This window comes from Coenobita brevimanus, chromosome 30 (genome assembly GCF_032717465.1).
Source record: "Coenobita brevimanus isolate Jiangsu-jjx chromosome 30, ASM3271746v2, whole genome shotgun sequence".
In the NCBI taxonomy this organism is placed as follows: domain Eukaryota; kingdom Metazoa; phylum Arthropoda; class Malacostraca; order Decapoda; family Coenobitidae; genus Coenobita; species Coenobita brevimanus.
This window is the reverse complement of record NC_136983.1, coordinates 32,149,874-32,167,284: the sequence shown is the minus strand read 5'-3', so window position 1 is coordinate 32,167,284 and position 17,411 is coordinate 32,149,874. Positions and strand designations below refer to the sequence as shown.

Here is a 17,411-nt window from a genome sequence, read left to right as displayed (position 1 = left end):
CGCTCGAAGACCTTTGAAGCTTTGTCTGACACCGGATTTTTCTTACAGTATAGGTTCTCCAAAGCCAGTATGCATACTGTTATACAAAGTATTCAAAAACAATTGCCAGTCTTTAATAATAAAAGAGGTAAGAAAAGAGGTAAGAGATTATATTGTATGTGAATCTTAGAAACTGTCATATTTTTCTTTATTTTTATAAGATTTGAAAATTTAAAATTAATCAGTGTTACCAACTGTTGCCATACCTTCCCACACGAAGTGGTCCACTCTCACGCTTGCAAAACTACCACTTACTTTGAAGGTGTGAGCTTCCAATCCACAAGGGTGTGGGAAGGGTAACCCCTTCCCTCAGTTTCAGGACTATGGGTGTTAGTCTATCACTAGCCGCAACACGTCATGTCACTTAGGCATCAGGGTACATGCGCTTGGGTAAACGTGTGCTTAGTGCACTTGGCAATTTGTTGTAATTTGGACAATCAAGGATTTTGAAGAGAGCCATGTTTGCTGAAAATTCTGTTTCAGACAGGGAAAAACTTTTAAGGACTTTACAAATGTTACAACAGGCATATTGGGAGGACTGTTTGATCCAAACTCAGTGTCACAAGTGGTTCCAGCAGTTCAAATCGGGAAGAACATCCACAGAAGATTATCTCAAATCTAGACAGCCTTCCATATCAAGAGACGATGGTCACGTTGAGAAAGTCCATGCTGTGATCCATGAAAATCGTCACCTGAATGCCGTGAAGTTTCTGACGTAGTAAGCATCTATAAAAGTTCATGCCACAGGATTTTAACTGAAAAAGTGAAGGTGCATTGTGCTGCCACAAAATTTGTGCTGCGTCTGCTAACAGATGAGTAAAAAGAGAAATGTGTCACAGTCAGTCAGGTGCTGTTTGATTGTTCAAATGGTGATGAAAACGTTCTGAAAAATGTTATAACAGGTAACGAAACGTGGGTGTACGGCTACAATGTTGAAACAAGAAGGCAGTCATTGCAGTGGGTTGAAATGCTGTCACCGCCCCCCCCAAAAAAAAAAATAATAATAATAATAATAAATAAATATTAAAAATGTCTGACTTGCTCAAATGTGAAGGTGATGATCATCTTTTTTACTAGAAGGTCGTCGTTCATCATTAATTTGTTTCACCTAATCAGACAGTCAATACAGTTTTACTTGGACATCCTAAAGCATTTGAGGAAGGCGGTGCAAAGCAAGAGGTCTGAGGTGTGCATGGACAAACAAAACATGAACGCTACACAATGACAACGCATCTGCTCAAGCATCTCTGTTTAATTGTGGCTTTTGGGGGAAGGACGAGACGACTATTGTCCCCCAGCGGCCGTACCACTGTATCAGGATTTGGCCCCTGCGATTCCCCCTCCTCCCCGGAAGTTGAAATCTACCCTTAAAGATCACAGATTTCTGACGATAGAAGTGACAAGAAAATTCGCCAAGTGCACTAAATGAATGTTCACTCAAGTTCGTGTGACTCGAAGATTAACCCGCCCCGTCCCGTTGATGTATGGGTACATTGCAACGATCTGCATTTGCCAGTCCTGGCGACGTACCAGTACGTCGTGCAATTGCAAGGTCCCTAATTTGCACAGTTTTCAATTTTCGCGAGTGATTTTTGGTATGTATAAACGGGACACCTTCCTCTATTCCTCTACAAGATGCCAAGCAGGGACAATGCCTTACACCGCATAACCTCCACCCTCCCCCCCTCATGCCATTGTCTTGGCAAAGGACCTGTTACCAGTGACCTGGCTAGTAAAGATATTCAGGGCCAGAGTGATTCCTCAATCGATGACAATGTGGAGGACAATGTTTACATAGCATTAGAAGAAGAAACAGCCAGAAATAATGATCAGGTAATGTGGCAAAAAAAGGTCAGGTATGGTGATTAGTTTGTGAGTGAAACAATGCTTATAATGCCTTTATTACTGCTTGAAAACCAATATACTCTCATACTACATATACATTCGTACCAAGTAAATAAATAAATATCGTTTATGAGTGGATAAAATAGTTACCCTCCCATAGAACTCGATTTCTTTGGTGCCAGCATGTTAGAAAACCCAGTCAGGTAAGGAGGAACTCCTACCTGGATTGGGTATTTTAAACCTCAGGTGAGCGATTTCTCTATGAATTTTCAATGTTTCTCACCAAAAGCGAAGGTTTTAGCCAAAAAAAAAAAATTTGAAAATACCTCGGGACTGGGGGATGTCGGAGGTGCGGAAAACCTCGGGAGGTGACGGATTAAAAGACATGGGATAATATTGCTGGTGTTAGACAAAGCTCAAATTCGCCGCTACACAGCACTCCCAACGCAATCACGCTATGCCGGCATGTTGATGCACTATTAAAAAAGTTCAGTTTCTCTTTGGACAAACCACTTCCTACAATTGTTTATCATGTCTACCTGTTTGTGTTCTTTGATTATATGGTTGATTAGTAATTTTATGAATTAGCCTAAATCTATGTCCTTCTCACACCAGAAGACTGAGCTGTCCCTGCAACACACAAGACAGGAGGGTGCAGCTGACCGACCACCCTGTATACATCTCTTACGAAAGTGCTGAACATAATGTTATTACACTTATATTTGCCCCGTATCTCTATGGTACTGGACAAAGCTGTTAACTTATTAAAACTGATGACGTCATTCTTATTATCTTCCTGCCCCTCCAGTCAAGTTTATTCTGCTTTGGAGAAACTTTCCGATGGCCGGGAGCCATCTGGGTGTGCCTTGCGCATTACGGAGGTTATTCTCTCGGGCATGGAAGCATACATTCCTTTCTCATATCCTTTGACTAACACAAGAAAGCCTTGGTTTAGTCACGCTTGTTCTAAAGCTGTCCGCAACAAGGAGAGGGCCTATAAAAGGTACCGGAGCCAACCCACCCCTGAATCACATCTTTTATACATTTCCGCCCGGAATCGTGCTAAATCTGTTCTTCGCTCTGCTAAAAATAATTTCATCCATACAAAATGCTTTCAACTCTCCAACTCGAACTCTTCCCGCTCTTTCTGCCACCTTACCAAAAACCTTTCTAACAACTTGACCTCATCTTCCTTCCCTCCTCTTTTCTACTCTGATGCCTCTGTAGCTATTTCTTCTACTGATAAAGCAGATCTCTTCACTCAGACTTTCTCCTCCAATTCCACCTTAGACGATTCCGGTGCTGTTCCTCCATCACTTCCCCCCTCTGACTTCCTCATGGCTAGCATTGAAATTTCTTCAGCTGATGTATTTTCTGCCATTGCTGGCCTCAGTACTAATAAGGCATATGGGCCTGATGGAGTCCCTCCTGTTGTTCTCAAGAACTGTGCTTCTGTGCTTACACCCTGCCTAGGCAAACTCTTTTGCCTTTGTCTGTCAACTTGTACCTTTCCTTCTTGCTGGAAGTTTGCTCTCAATCAGCCATTCCCAAAGAAGGGTGACCATTCCCAACCCTCTAACTATGCCCAATTGCTTTAACATCCTGTATCTCAAAAGTTTTTGAGTCTATTCTTAACAAAAAAATTTTAAAGCATCTTTCCTATCACAACCTTCTTTCTGATCGTCAGTATGGGTTCCGTCAGGGACGTTTCACAGGCGATCTTCCCACCTACCTTTCAGACTCCTGGTCATCCTCCTTTCGGGACTTTGGCGAAAGCTTTGCCATTGCACTTGACATTTCAAAGGCTTTCGATCGAGTCTAGCATAAATCTTTAATTTCCAAACTCCCCTCTTACGGTTTCTATCCTTCTTTCTGTGCCTTCATCTCTAGCACAGGGCTATGTCCTATCACCAACTCTCTTCCTTTTATTCATCAATGACCTTCTAAGCTGTACATCTAACCCTATCCACTCATACACTGATGACTCCACCCTTCACCTTTCCATTCGATTCCCACAACGTCCATCTCAGCAGTTACTTCAACAGGCAAGGGATGAGGCTATGGCACACCTAATGTCTGACTTGGCTTGTATCTCTGACTGGGGTAAAAATAATCTGGTTGTTTTTAATGCATCAAAGACTCAGTTTTTGCACCTATCAACCCGACAAAATCTTCCACAGGTATACCCACTTATGTTTAATAATACTCAACTTACACCTGCATCATCCTTGAACATGCTTGGGGTTTTTATTTGCTCTGGACTTGTCTTGGAAAGATCGTATTACATCTCTTGTAAAATCTGCTTCCAAGCGATTGGGTGTGCTAAGCCGACTCCGTTCCTTCTTTGCCCCTGCACAATAATTGTTGACTCTATACAGGGGTTTTATCCGCCCCTGTGTGGAGTACAACTCTCATGTGTGGGGAGGCTCCCCACATACAGCTCTTCTCAATAGGGTGGAGTCAAAGGCTTTTCGTCTCATTAACTCTCCCCCTCTTACTGACTCCCTTCAACCTCTTTCTCTTCGCCGAAGTGTTGCATCTTTATCTCTTTTCTATCGCTACTTCAATGGTCACTGTTCCTCTGAACTGTCTGCATGCATTCCTCCACTTCTATGACGGGCGCGTAGCACCCGTCTAGCAGCAAACTCTCACCCCTTTTCTGTCCAACTCTCTAATGCAAGAGTTAACCGTTACTCCCAGTCCTTCATTTATGCAACAGGTCAACTCTGGAACTGTCTCCCTTTGTCTGTATTTCCTGCTTCCTATGATCTCCAGTCTTTCAAACGCAGTGTGTCCAGGCATCTCAAAATGAATGGATCTTGAATTTGGCTCTCTCTTGTATTTTGTTTTTCTCTTGGAAGGAACAGTTTTGCGGGCTCATGGCCTTTGGTTCCTTCTTCCTCACATAAAAAAAAAATGTAGCCCCCTCTTTTTTTAATTTCTGTTGGTACAAGAGAAGTCAAATAAAAGCCAGTGTCGGGATACAAACACACAATCAATTCCCTGTCGTAACTGTGGTTCTGATATGCAGGACAGACAAGGAGGCGGTCGAATCTTCCTCTGTCTTCTGTTGTAGCTTCGTAAGTAAATCTTAGTTACAAGACGAAAATTGGGACAGGTTATAACTGTTTTCTGCAGAAAGATTAGCAAAGAGTGTAAATTTTTCCCTTGTCTAGCTCTTCCTGTAAAATCATATCTAAGGGACCGGGATTCGATCGCAAACATGAGTATCCGATCCCATAATACAGTGAGAAACACGACATCGGAATATAGCAAGAATACAATGAGAAACACGACATCGGAATATAGCAAGAATACAATGAGAAACACGACTTCAGAATATAGCAAGAATACAATGAGAAATACAGCAACGGCATAGGCCTATAGCAAGAATCTATCAATCAACCAGTCCTACATTGCCCCATGAGGAGCGTAGAAGCCCGGGGCTAGGCAAGTTGGTCCTGACATTTAAGATGAGAGTGACCAGCCTCACTCATCCCTGAGTGGCATTACGTAAGCAATAACCCCACCCATCTCTTGGATATAAACCTTCACCGGCTCATTCCGATTGGAGCACCTCAATTACCAACTAAACCACAACGCTCCATAATTTGGTTATATGGTTACCACCCAGCGTTGTAAATGGTTTCCTGGTGTACAGGAAACCCTTCTGCTTGTCACACCAGTGTAGAGTCACCCATAGGCAGAAGGAACAGGAAAAAAAGACAAAAGAGGGAGTGTAAAGTCAACGTAGGCAGAAGGACGAGGAAAGAATGAAGTAAAGAAAGACAGAAGAGGAAGGAAGGAAAGGAGGGAGGAGAGGAAAGGGCAGACAACCGAGAGCAGCATTACATAGAGTGAGTGGATGGTGAGCGCACCCACCTACCAGAATATAGCACGAATACAATAAGAAACACGACATCGGATTATAGCAAGAATACAATGAGAAATACGGCAAGGGAATATGGCAAGAATTCAGTGAGAAACGACATCGGAATACAGCAAGAATACAATGAGAATTACGGCATCGGACTAAGGTAGGAATAGTGAAAAATACGATATCATATTATAAGAATCAAATCAGAAATACGATTTGCTGCTACCACGTCGATTTTATTCGCGCGCACACACACACACACACACACACACACACACACACACACACACACACACACACACACACACACACACACACCATTACTCACTGTTATATTAGGCAAAACTTTCGCCAGGTCAGGGTATGGAACTTGGCTAATGCAGTGGATCAACTCTGAACTGTTGCAGCTTGAGCAGTTGACGAGATCACCCAGTTTGAAAGCCAGCTCTCTGTGGTCTTCTGCATATGCCCAAGGACTCAGCGCTGTCCCCGACTGCAGTATGGCTCGGTGGAATAGCCCTGTGCACATAATTGTCTTAGAAAAAGGTTGTTAGAGCTTGACTGCACACTGTCAAGAAAAGTTTCATGCACGTTAAAAGAAGTTATGTGATTACCGAATTAGACACTTCTTATAATAAGGCATGATGTTGACAGATTTTATTATCATCTACATATTATTATCATCATCATATCATCATCATATCAACATCATCATCATTATTAACATCAGTATTTTTCATTATGGTAAAAATATATGAAGACATCGATAAAAATGGCAGCAGTACGTTTAAGCCTCAAAAGGATACCATAAAATGCCGAGGAAACCTACGTTAACAAGAAGCGCTGCCAAGGCACAGCAAACCCGTCCCCGGCAGTCATTTTAGTGCTGACGCACAAACTATCTATCTATAGTCCGACGCCCTAATCCCGCAAAGGATGGCCGCAGACGAAACGCCTCCAAGTCGCTTTGTCACCCACCATTTGCATATCCTCCCCCAACTCACTCCCCCCTCCCTCATATACCTCTCAACTCTATCCCTCCATCTCATCCTCGGTCTTTCCCTCCCTCTCCCTCCCTCCACCTCACCTACATACACCCTCTTAGTCAGTCTTTCATTCTCTATTCTCTCAACATGTTCAAACCACCTCAGTATATTTCTAATAATCTTCTCAGTCACATCCACATCCACCCCTCAACGTTCCTTCACTTCTTCATTCTCCAGCCTGTCCCTACATGACATTCCACATGCTCCTCTTAAGTAACTCATTTCCACTGCTCTCACTCTTGACTTGTTCCCCTCTAGCAAGGTCCATTCCACGCTTCCATACGTCAGGGTAAGGATCACAATACTATCATGCAGTGACTTCTTAACTTCCATACTCACCTCTCTATTTCTCGTCACTGCTTTCAGTGAACCAAGAACTTTCCTTCCCTGCTGTACCCTTTCAAGAATTTCATCCCCAAAAGTTCCATCCTTACTCATCACACTACCCAAGTACTTGAATGCACTCACATTCTCCATATCCTCATCATCCAACCTCACTGTGCATTCTGTGACATCATTCCTCTCAAACACCATAACTTTACTTTTGTTTACATTAACTTTCAGATTCAACTTCCTACACACTTTCCCAAATTCATTCGCCAAACCTTGCAACTCCCGTTCATCTTCACCTAACAATACTGTATCATCGGCAAACAGCAACACCGGAATCTTCCAAATCTCACCCTCATTCATTAAAGCCACCCCCACATCCACTGCCCTACGTTGCACCTCCTTTACAACCCCATCCATGTATATATTAAACAACCATGGAGACATCAAACATCCCTGTTTCAGTCCCACTGTAAGATCGAAGAACTCACTCAGCATACCATCCACTCGCACCGTAGCCCTGGCTCATTCGTACATACTCTTCACAGCACTCAACATTATCCCCTCCACTACATATATTCTTAATACCTTCTGCATACTTTGTCTATCTACTCTGTCATATGCTTTATCCAAGTCCATGAAGGCAGCATACATTTTCTTTCCCTTCTCTAGATACGTCTTCACTAAACATCTTAGAACAAATATCTGATCTACACACCGTCTTTCCTTCCTAAATCCCCCCTGTTCTTCTCCAACTAACTCCTCTGTTATATGCCTAACCCCATCAATGAGTATTCTACCATATATTATTCCAGTCACACTAAGAAGGCAAATATCCCTATGGTTACCACATATATACTTCTCTCTCCCCTTTTCCTTTGTATAAAGGAACAATTATACCTGATTTGCAGTCCTCTGGAACCCTTCCCTCTTCCCAAGCCAATCTACACAACTTCCATATCTACTCCACTACAATCTCACCCCCATACTTCAGCATTTCACCACACACTGCATTAATTCCTGGGGCCTTTCCCATCTTCATCTTCTTCATTGCTTCCACTACTTCCGCCCTACTGATTTCTTCCTCCCTTCTTTCATCTTTTCTTCTCCCAGCCAATCTCCAACCACTTACACTTGCACTGCTCTCACTCTCTACATTTAACAAATCCAGAAAGTGTTCCTTCCATCTCCTCAGTTTCTCTCTCTTCTCCACCAACAATCTATTTTTCTTATCTTTCACTCCCCTACTATTTCCTCTTTCAAATTGCCTTACTTTCTTTACCTCCTTCCAAAACAATTTCTTACTCTCTCTCCATTTCACACTCAGATTCCTCCCAAACTCTTCATCCACTTTCTTCTTATCTAGTCAAAGATGTCACAAATCAAACTTGCAGTAAATTTGGTGAAAATTAACGATTTTAGGCCCATTTGAAATTTTAGGCCAATGTGATATTTTAAGCCCTACCCACCTGACACTGACCCTCCTACAGCTAACTGGGGGGTGACCCGCCTGATGTAATGAGGTATGTTATAGGATGCAGATTTGTGGCGGGGGGGACACAACCTGGCCGCACTATGGGGTGGTGCTACTACTCTGCGGCCGGGTTGTGTTAGGAAGAATACTGCCACCGTATTCCCTGCGTGTCGTAAAAGGCGACTAAAAGGGGCGGGGTGAGGGGACTAGGGACCCCCTCCTCTGTTTTTTTAGTTCCTAAAAAGAGACAGGCCAGAGAAAGGGACGGGGGATGGAGTTATCCCCGTACCCTGAAGATTGGGTCTATGAATGTGCGTGGATGTAGTACGATTGAGGCTAAAAGGGAGGAGATTGGGAGAATGTTTGTGAGAAGAAAGTTGGATGTGTTAGCTTTGAGTGAAACGAAGATGAAAGGGAAGGGGGAATATATGTTTGGAAGTGTGAATGGAAGATTGTCAGGTGTTGATAGAGGAAGGGCAAGAGAAGGTGTGGCCTTGTTAGTGAGTCCGGAAGTGCAGCAGTGTGTGATTGAATGGAAGGAGGTGTCATCGAGACTGATGTGGGTGAAAGCGAAATTTGAACGTGAGTTGTGGGTGTTTGTGAGTGCATATGGGCCTGGTAGTGAAAGGGATGAACAAGAGAGGGAGTCTTTCTGGAATGATGTTGATGAGTGTCTGCAGAGTTTTGGAGCGAATGTGAATGTGGTAATGATGGGAGATCTGAATGCTAGAGTGGGAAATGTAGCAGTTGAAGGCGTAGTTGGTATGCATGGTGTGCCTGGAAGAAATGAAAATGGGGAACGAATGATAGCGATGTGTGTTGAGCGAGAGATGGTGATTGGGAATACGCTGTTTGAGAAGAAAGATATTTATAAGTATACATGGGTGAGACAGGAGGGTGGAAGGGGTGTTGATAGAGCCTTGATGGACTATGTGGTTGTGTCTAGGAATGTAATAGGAAGATTGTTGGATGTGAGAGTTCTGAGAGGGGAGGGTGGAGGTATGTCTGACCACTACCTGGTGGAGGGAAAGTTAAGAGTAGGTAAGAGATGGGTGAGAGCTAGGAGGGTTAGGTGTGGCAGGGAGGTTTTGAAAGTGAGTGAGTTGGATAAAAGAGAGAAAAAAGATAGAGTATCAGGAGAAATTGAAAGATGAGTGGAACGCAGTGAAAGATCGGGAAAATGGCAGTGTGGAGGAGGAATGGCAGTTGTTTAAGAGTGCTGTGGTGGAGCATGCAGAAGAGGTGTGTGGTGTGAGACGTGTGGGTGGTGGTGTAAGAAAAGGAAGTGAATGGTGGTGCGAGGAAGTAAGTATGGCTGTGGCTGAGAAGAGACGTGCATATGAAGTGTGGCTGCAGAGGAAGGATGAGATGTCATATGAAAGGTATAAGGAAAAGAGGAATAGAGCGAGAAGGGCTGTGCGTGATGCTAAAGTGGCAGCAGATGAGAGGTGGGGTAGGCGGCTGACAGAGAATTTTCAACAGAATAAGAAAATGTTTTGGAAGGAGGTGAAAAGGGTGCGAAAGGGAGAGTCTGGGAAGGAAGAACGAGTAAAAGCAGAGGATGGAGGGATGTTAATTGAGATGGATGCAGTAAGGAAGAGATGGGCAGAGTATTTTGAAAGATTGTTAAATGTAGAGGAGGAAAACGTGGCTGAGATTGTGGCAGATAGAAGGGTGCAAGGAATAAATGTGTTGGGAGAGTTGAATGATTCTTTGATCACGAAGGAGGAAGTGGAGAAGGCAGTAAAGGAGATGAAAACAGGGAAAGCTGCAGGTATGGATGGGTGTGCTGTGGAATGCCTGAAGGGTGGTGGAGTGACTATTGTTGACTGGTTAGTAAGATTATTGAATGTGTGCTTTGAGAAAGGTATGGTGCCAATTGACTGGGCAAGTGCTTGTGTGGTCCCGTTGTATAAAGGCAAGGGTGATAAGTATGAATGTACTAGCTTTAGGGGTATAAGTCTGTTGAGTGTTGTAGGTAAAGTGTATGGTAGAGTGTTAATTATGAGAGTTAGAGAGGGTACAGAGGGAGTGATTAGTGATGAGCAGTGTGGCTTTAGGAGAGGGAGGGGATGCGTTGATCAGGTGTTTGCTGTGAGACAAGTGTGTGAAAAAGTATTTAGCGAAAGGCAAGGATGTGTTTTGGGCATTTATGGATTTAGAGAAAGCGTATGATAGAATTGATAGGGAGGCTTTGTGGACTGTTTTAAGATTGTATGGACTTGATGGTAGGTTACTAAAAGGGGTGAAAAGTTTTTATGTAAATAGTAGAGCGTGTGTAAGAGTGGGAAATGCTGTGAGTGATTGGTTTCCCGTGAGAGTGGGGCTGCGACAGGGATGTGTGATATCGCCTTGGTTGTTTAATATTTACATGGATGGTGTTGTAAGGGAGGTGAATGCAAGAGTTTTAGGTGGTCTGAGTCTGGTAAATGTTGATGGAGGAGAGTGGAATCTGAAGCAACTGCTGTTTGCAGATGATACTGCATTGGTGACTGATTCAGAGGAGAAATTGAGACAGTTGGTAGAGGAGTTTGGAAGGGTGTGTGAAAGGAGGAAATTGAAAGTAAATGAGAATAAGAGTAAAGTGATGAAGTGTACGAGGTTGATAGATGGTAGGGGGATGAATATAGTTTTGAATGGTGAGTTGCTTGAGGAGGTAGATTGTTTTAAATATCTAGGGTCACATGTTGCTGTGGATGGAAGAATAGATGCAGAAGTGAAGTTTAGAATTAATGAAGTAGGAAAGGTGCTGGGAGGAATGAAAAAAGTGTTTAAATGTCGTTCGCTTAGAATGGATGTAAAGAGAAGGCTGTATGAGGGTGTTGTGGTACCGACTGCGTTATATGGGGCTGAAACATGGAATATGGGTGTAGCAGAGAGGAAAAGTTTGAATGTAATGGAGATGAGATGTCTGAGGAGTATGTGTGGAGTGACGCGTATGGATCGAGTGCGAAATGATGAAGTGCGAAGGAGAACTGGAGTTGTTCGGGAGATGGCTGGTAGAGTTGAGCAGAGGGTGTTGCAATGGTTTGGGCATATGGAGAGAATGGATAATGAGCGATTGGTGAAAAAGATAACTAGATCTGATGTGAGAGGTGTAAGACTGAGAGGAAGACCACGAATAGGATGGATGGACAGTGTGAAGGGATGCGAGAGGGATGTCTGTTGAGCAAGGAAGAGTGGCTGTGCGTGACAGAAATAAATGGAGAGAAATTGTGAATGAATAAGTGATGACGCAGCCCTGAGGGGATATTCTCCCGCATTTGGTCTGATCAGCTAGTCAGGTCAGGTGCGGGTAAGGGGATGGGTCTGTTATGATGTGGCAGGGGTAAACCAGTTCTGCTGTCGGGCCCTGCTGTGGATGTCACTGCTTGCATTGCGCAGTTGACCCTTGTGCGGTGTGATGCGGTGAGGATCTGTCCGTTCTCCCCTTTGGGGCTAAGATGCGAATGAATGTGTTTGAATGGATGAGTAAATGGAGAGTGAGTCGTCCTGTCTCGGCTACCTCCCTTTCCTTGGGGGAAGCAGCCTAGGTATATAGATAGATAGACATTTTTTGGACTTATAGCCTGGGCCTCGGCTCAGTTTGGCCCAAAATTTAATCAGGTGATCAGAAGGTCATGACTCATCATCCACGTAATTTTAGTCAAAATCGGAACTGTGCTTTTCGCGTTAACAGACAGACAGACAGACAGACATACAAACAGACACACAAACCGAGTGAAAACAATACCCGTCCCCGAGCCCCTCCGGGGCGGGGAAGGGTAAAAAGTGGGATACATTAATGAAAATTATTTACTGTGCACCTGGATGTCTGTTGTGGAGAGAGATTAAGCACAAAGCAAGAATTTAAAAAACACACACACATCATGTACAAGTATTTATATCTAGCTATCTGTGTGTATATATATATATATATATATATATATATATATATATATATATATATATATATATACTGGAGAGAGAGAGAGAGAGAGAGAGAGAGAGAGAGAGAGAGAGAGAGAGAGAGAGAGAGCACATCGTGAAGTTCTGTGTTGCGTCATTGTCAAGAACGAGACCAGCTTCAGAATCTGGCCCGAATCTTAAGTAGGATAGGAGACTACTGAACATCTGCTCCATAGCGATTTATTTAGCATCTTGCACCTGAACATAGTCTTGCATGCTATTTATATCGCTCTACTATCGACTTATTTATATCCATAACACACAAAGATACTGATGTGTAGCCTAATGCGAGGAATAAATCGCTCAAGAAGAAGGGTTAAGAATCTCCACGGCCTTTAAGATTACCACCCCAGTGGCTTTAGGAGATTACGTAACGCTTCTTCTCTAGCGATTCTTTTTCCACATTACAATTTAATATCGTGTTGTATGTGCTGATGCAATTTTTCTCTATATTAAAACGATAAGAATAGCACAACAAAGAATATGATGCGATATGCGTAATAAATCGGTAAGATAAAGCCGTTACGAAGCCTCACGTACCACCTAGATATGAACCTCAACGAATCTTTAAAATTACGAGAGAAGACGTAGAAGTGGAAGTTCAAGAGAGAGAAGTAAAGCATCATCATCATCGTCACCATCATCATAATTGTCCATCATCATCATCATCATCATCATAACCGTCATCATCATCATCATCCGTCCCCTCCTACTTACTCCTCCTCCTCATCATCAATCCCGTTTTCCCCATATAAACAGAAGCATAGGTCTAGGGTTAGGCTACTCAGCACCGACATTTAAGGCAATGGTGACTAGCCTCATTAATCCCTGAGTAGCATTACGCGAGCAATAAACCCAAACCACCCCTCAGAAGGAACCCATACACGCTTCTCCCAGTCCATGCGCCGTAACTCACTAAACCCACTAAACCACCAGGCGTCTTTTATGGTAGTGTCTCTGTCTTAAATCAAACAATCACATCATACATAATTGTCCAGAATGTAAACCTGTGTCTAGTTTTTTTTTTTTTCTTTGGCAGTTTGTTTCACATAGCTCAGTGTCAGAACAGATACTCCTACTGCTCTACATCCTCTCCGCAGCACTTACTCGTGACTAGCATCATATTCCAGCATCAGTCTGTTCTTACAACTCAGCATTCAAGGTGGTGAGATGGTTTTTTCTGGGCAAGGTTAGGGGAAAAATATAATTATATAACTATGGTAAAAGCCTTCCACTGAACCCAAATGCACCTCAGGAGTGCAGTGAGGGGATGACCAAGTGGATAGATTAAGAGGTCCTACTAAAGGGGATAACAACTCTTCTCTTTTCACTTTAACTTGTCCTAAAATTCCTGTCTCCATCTTGAGCACTGATTTGTAGCATGAGGATAGCACCTGAGTAGGATATTATACCATTTTCACTAAGGCTTGGCCTAAAATTAATTACCATCTCTTCATCTTGAATGCTGAGTTGTAAGAATAGACTGACACTAGATTATGCTGCGAGTCACGAAGAAGTGTTATGGAAAGTATGTAGAGCGATGGCGTTGTCCCCTGTCATAGCACTTGGTGAAATAGGGTGAAATAGGCTACAAAAAGTAAAAAAAAAAATCTGGTCAAAGTTAATGTAAAAAGAGTATAGTGAAAAAGGAGTGTATGGAAAGGTTATAGAGCCATAGTATTGTCTTCTGCCATTGAGCCAAAGGATATAAGCAGCTAAAGGAAAAATATGGGACACTGTTGCCTCTTTATCTCTTTATCACTACTTCCATGGTCACTGCTCCTCTGAACTGTCTGCATGCATCCCTCCACCTCTACGATGGGCGCGTAGCACCCATCTAGCAACAAACTCTCATCCCTTTTCTGTCCAACTCTCTAATGCAAGAGTTAACCGTTACTCTCAGTCCTTCATTTATGCAATGGGTCAACTTTGGAACTGTCTCCCTCTGCCTGTATTTCCTACTTCCTATGATCTCCAGTCTTTCAGACGCAGTGTGTCCAGGCATCTCGAACAGATCTTGAATATGGCTCAGTTTTGTATTGTTTTTTTTTTTTTTTCTTGGAAGGAATTGTTTGTGGGCTCCTGGCCTTTGGTTCTTTCTTATTTGCATAAAAAAAGTTAAGACAAATAGAGTACAACCATAATAGAAGCCTTTCATGGTATCTGAACGACCTGAACGAACCTTTGGAATGCGGTGAGAGGACGTGCAGGTGGACAGCCAAGCCCCCGGAACTTTCCCCGAAGAGAGTGACGCGTTTTGTGTCCCCACCAAACTTGTCGATGTTGTTCTGGAAGTAGGTTTCGCTATGTTTACCGTTTTTGCACCGTGTTATATTTGATTTACCTAGGATGATCCCCCCCCCCCTCTCTCTCTCTCGCTTTCTCTCTCTCTCTCTCTCTCTTTCTCTCTCTCTCACCTAGATTAACCTAGCAGATTAACTTTTAACTAACCAACAAACAAACCTAACCTGATACTAAGAAAAAATAACCTAACGTAAGAAAAAGTGTAAAAATGATACATAGAAAATCCACAACATTCACTTTAGTAGTCACTCCAGTATAATCATCAGGTAATATAAATCACATTCATTTTTCTCTCGTTTGGTGGTGTCAGGTAATATTTCTTACATTCATTATCCTCCTTGTGTGGTGGTAACTGGTAATACTTTTCACTTTTATATTCACTCTGGTTTTGCTATGAAGTGTCTGGCAACCATATGTGTGAAGGTGGTGGCACAAAATTGTAGTCTTATATAAACCTGAAGCTCGATTAACTTTATGATCATCGTACCTGGACCCAACGGAGAGCCAGCGTTTGGTCCTTTAAACCAAGGTTGCCGGGAAGAACGTCATCCTCGGTGGACAGAAACCCTGTGGAGTAGAGAACCAAACGAACACCAGCTATAATGCCTGACATTTGTTCATTCTGACTTTCTTAATCAGTAGGTACAACAGAAGAAAAGAAAAACTGTACATACACAGCGAAAGTACAATACAAAAATACCAAAAACACATCAGAGAAAATTATTTCATTCTGCGCAAAAAACTATATTCAAAGATGCCTAACGGCACACGTAAGATATTTAAGATATAAGTGCTAAAAAAGATAACTTTAAAATGTATGGAAAACAAATAGACAAGCAAGAACTCCAATGGAGCCTCCTAAATCTGGTAGTCAGTCAATTAATCAGTCAAAGGACACCATGCTTCCTCTCACGTGAATTCCTTATTGAGGCTAATTTTGATACACCTGATGTTTTCTATGGACTGGTAGGTAAACCAAATGCAAAAAACAGCAAATTATATCCCAATAGGTCCAGGAAACTATTAGAAAAAGAGAGAAAGAAAGAAAGAAAGAAAAACTGACTGACAGACAGAAAGAAAGATCAAACCATGAAATGTGTAATAGGATATGTAGGACTGTTAGAGTCTCAGTTTGGACTCGACTCTACGCACTTGTGGCTGAATTATTCTTACCAAGAGCGATGATTTACTGTCAGTTACCAAGTTCGTTGCCACACTGCACATTCATGGCATTATCTTCCAGGGTCGATGGTGTAGCCACTAACCTACATGCTAAATTCAGATTGGCAGTTTTGCATGTTCACCGGGTCGATTCCCAAGACAGATTAGAGAACTTTTGATCGGGTCATCGAGTCTCAGCCAAGGGACATAGGCTGGTCATCTGCCCTTAAATGTAGCTCGACTGTGGTAGCCTAGTCTAGGTTCCTTATTGCCAGGCTACTTTGCACGACGGAACTGGGTCACCCTCAACCTCATGGAATTCGGTGAGCCTGACATGTGGGAGGATTGAATTTTTTTGGTCTCTAGTCATTTTCATTCTCTAATCTGACTACGCTTGGCCATCAGCTAAGCAGAATCAGTAAGGGATCATCGTCAGGTAATTCCACAAATAATAACATAATGGGCCATGAATAACATACTGGATAATTTGTTCTATCTGTCTATCTATAGCCCGACGCCCTAATCCCACAAAGGGTGGCCGCAGACAAAACACCTCCAAGTCGCTCTGTCACCCACCATTTGACTACCCTCCCCCAACTCTCTCCCCCCTCCCTCATATACCTCTCAACTCCATCCCTTCACCTCATCCTCCATCTTCCCCTCCCTCTCCCTCCCTCCACCTCACCTACATACACCTTCTTAGTCAGTCTTTCATACTCCATCTTCTCCACATGTCCAAACCACCTCAGTGTATTTCTCATAATCTTCTCAGTCACATCCACATCCATCCCACAACGTTCTTTCGCTTCTTCATTCGTCCCCATGTCACTCCACATGCTCCTCTCAAGTAACTCATTTCCACTGCTCTCACTCTTGACTTGTTCCCCTTTTGCAAGGCCCACGCCTCGCCTCCATACGTCAGGGTAGTGATCACAGTACTATCATGCAGTGACTTCTTAACTTCCATACTCAACTCCCAATTTCTCATCACTGGTTTCAATGAACCAACAACCTTACTTCCCTGCTGTACCCTTTCACACACTTCATCCCTCAAAGTTCCATCCTTACTCATCACACTACCCAAGTACTTGAATGCTCTCACATTCTCCATATCCTCACCATCCAACCTCACTGTGCATTCTGTGACTTCATTCCTCTCAAACCCCATAACTTTACTCTTGTTTACATTAACTTTCAGATTCCTCTTCCTACACACTGTCCCAAATTCATTCATCAAACCTTGCAACTCTCATTCATCTTCACTTAACAATACTGTATCATCAGCAAACAACAACACCGGAATCTTCCAAATCTCACCCTCATTCATTAGAGCCACCCCTACATCCACTACCCTACCTTGCACCTCCTTTACAACCCCATCCATGCA

At 42.9% G+C, this 17,411-nt stretch overlaps 1 protein-coding gene across 1 annotated transcript in view; it reads right to left on the bottom strand.

Annotated features, from left to right (window-relative positions):
• Positions 1-403: 403 nt before the first annotated feature.
• Positions 404-17,411, bottom strand: part of LOC145395285 (juvenile hormone esterase-like) — a 52,623-nt gene continuing 35,615 nt past the window's right edge. Inside the window, exons 5-8 of the mRNA XM_080268964.1 lie at positions 15,351-15,430; positions 14,742-14,847; positions 6,080-6,280; positions 404-513 (exon numbers count right to left, since the gene is read on the bottom strand). Coding sequence (XP_080125090.1) covers positions 404-513; positions 6,080-6,280; positions 14,742-14,847; positions 15,351-15,430 — 497 coding nt within the window. The remainder of the gene's footprint in view (positions 514-6,079; positions 6,281-14,741; positions 14,848-15,350; positions 15,431-17,411) is intronic.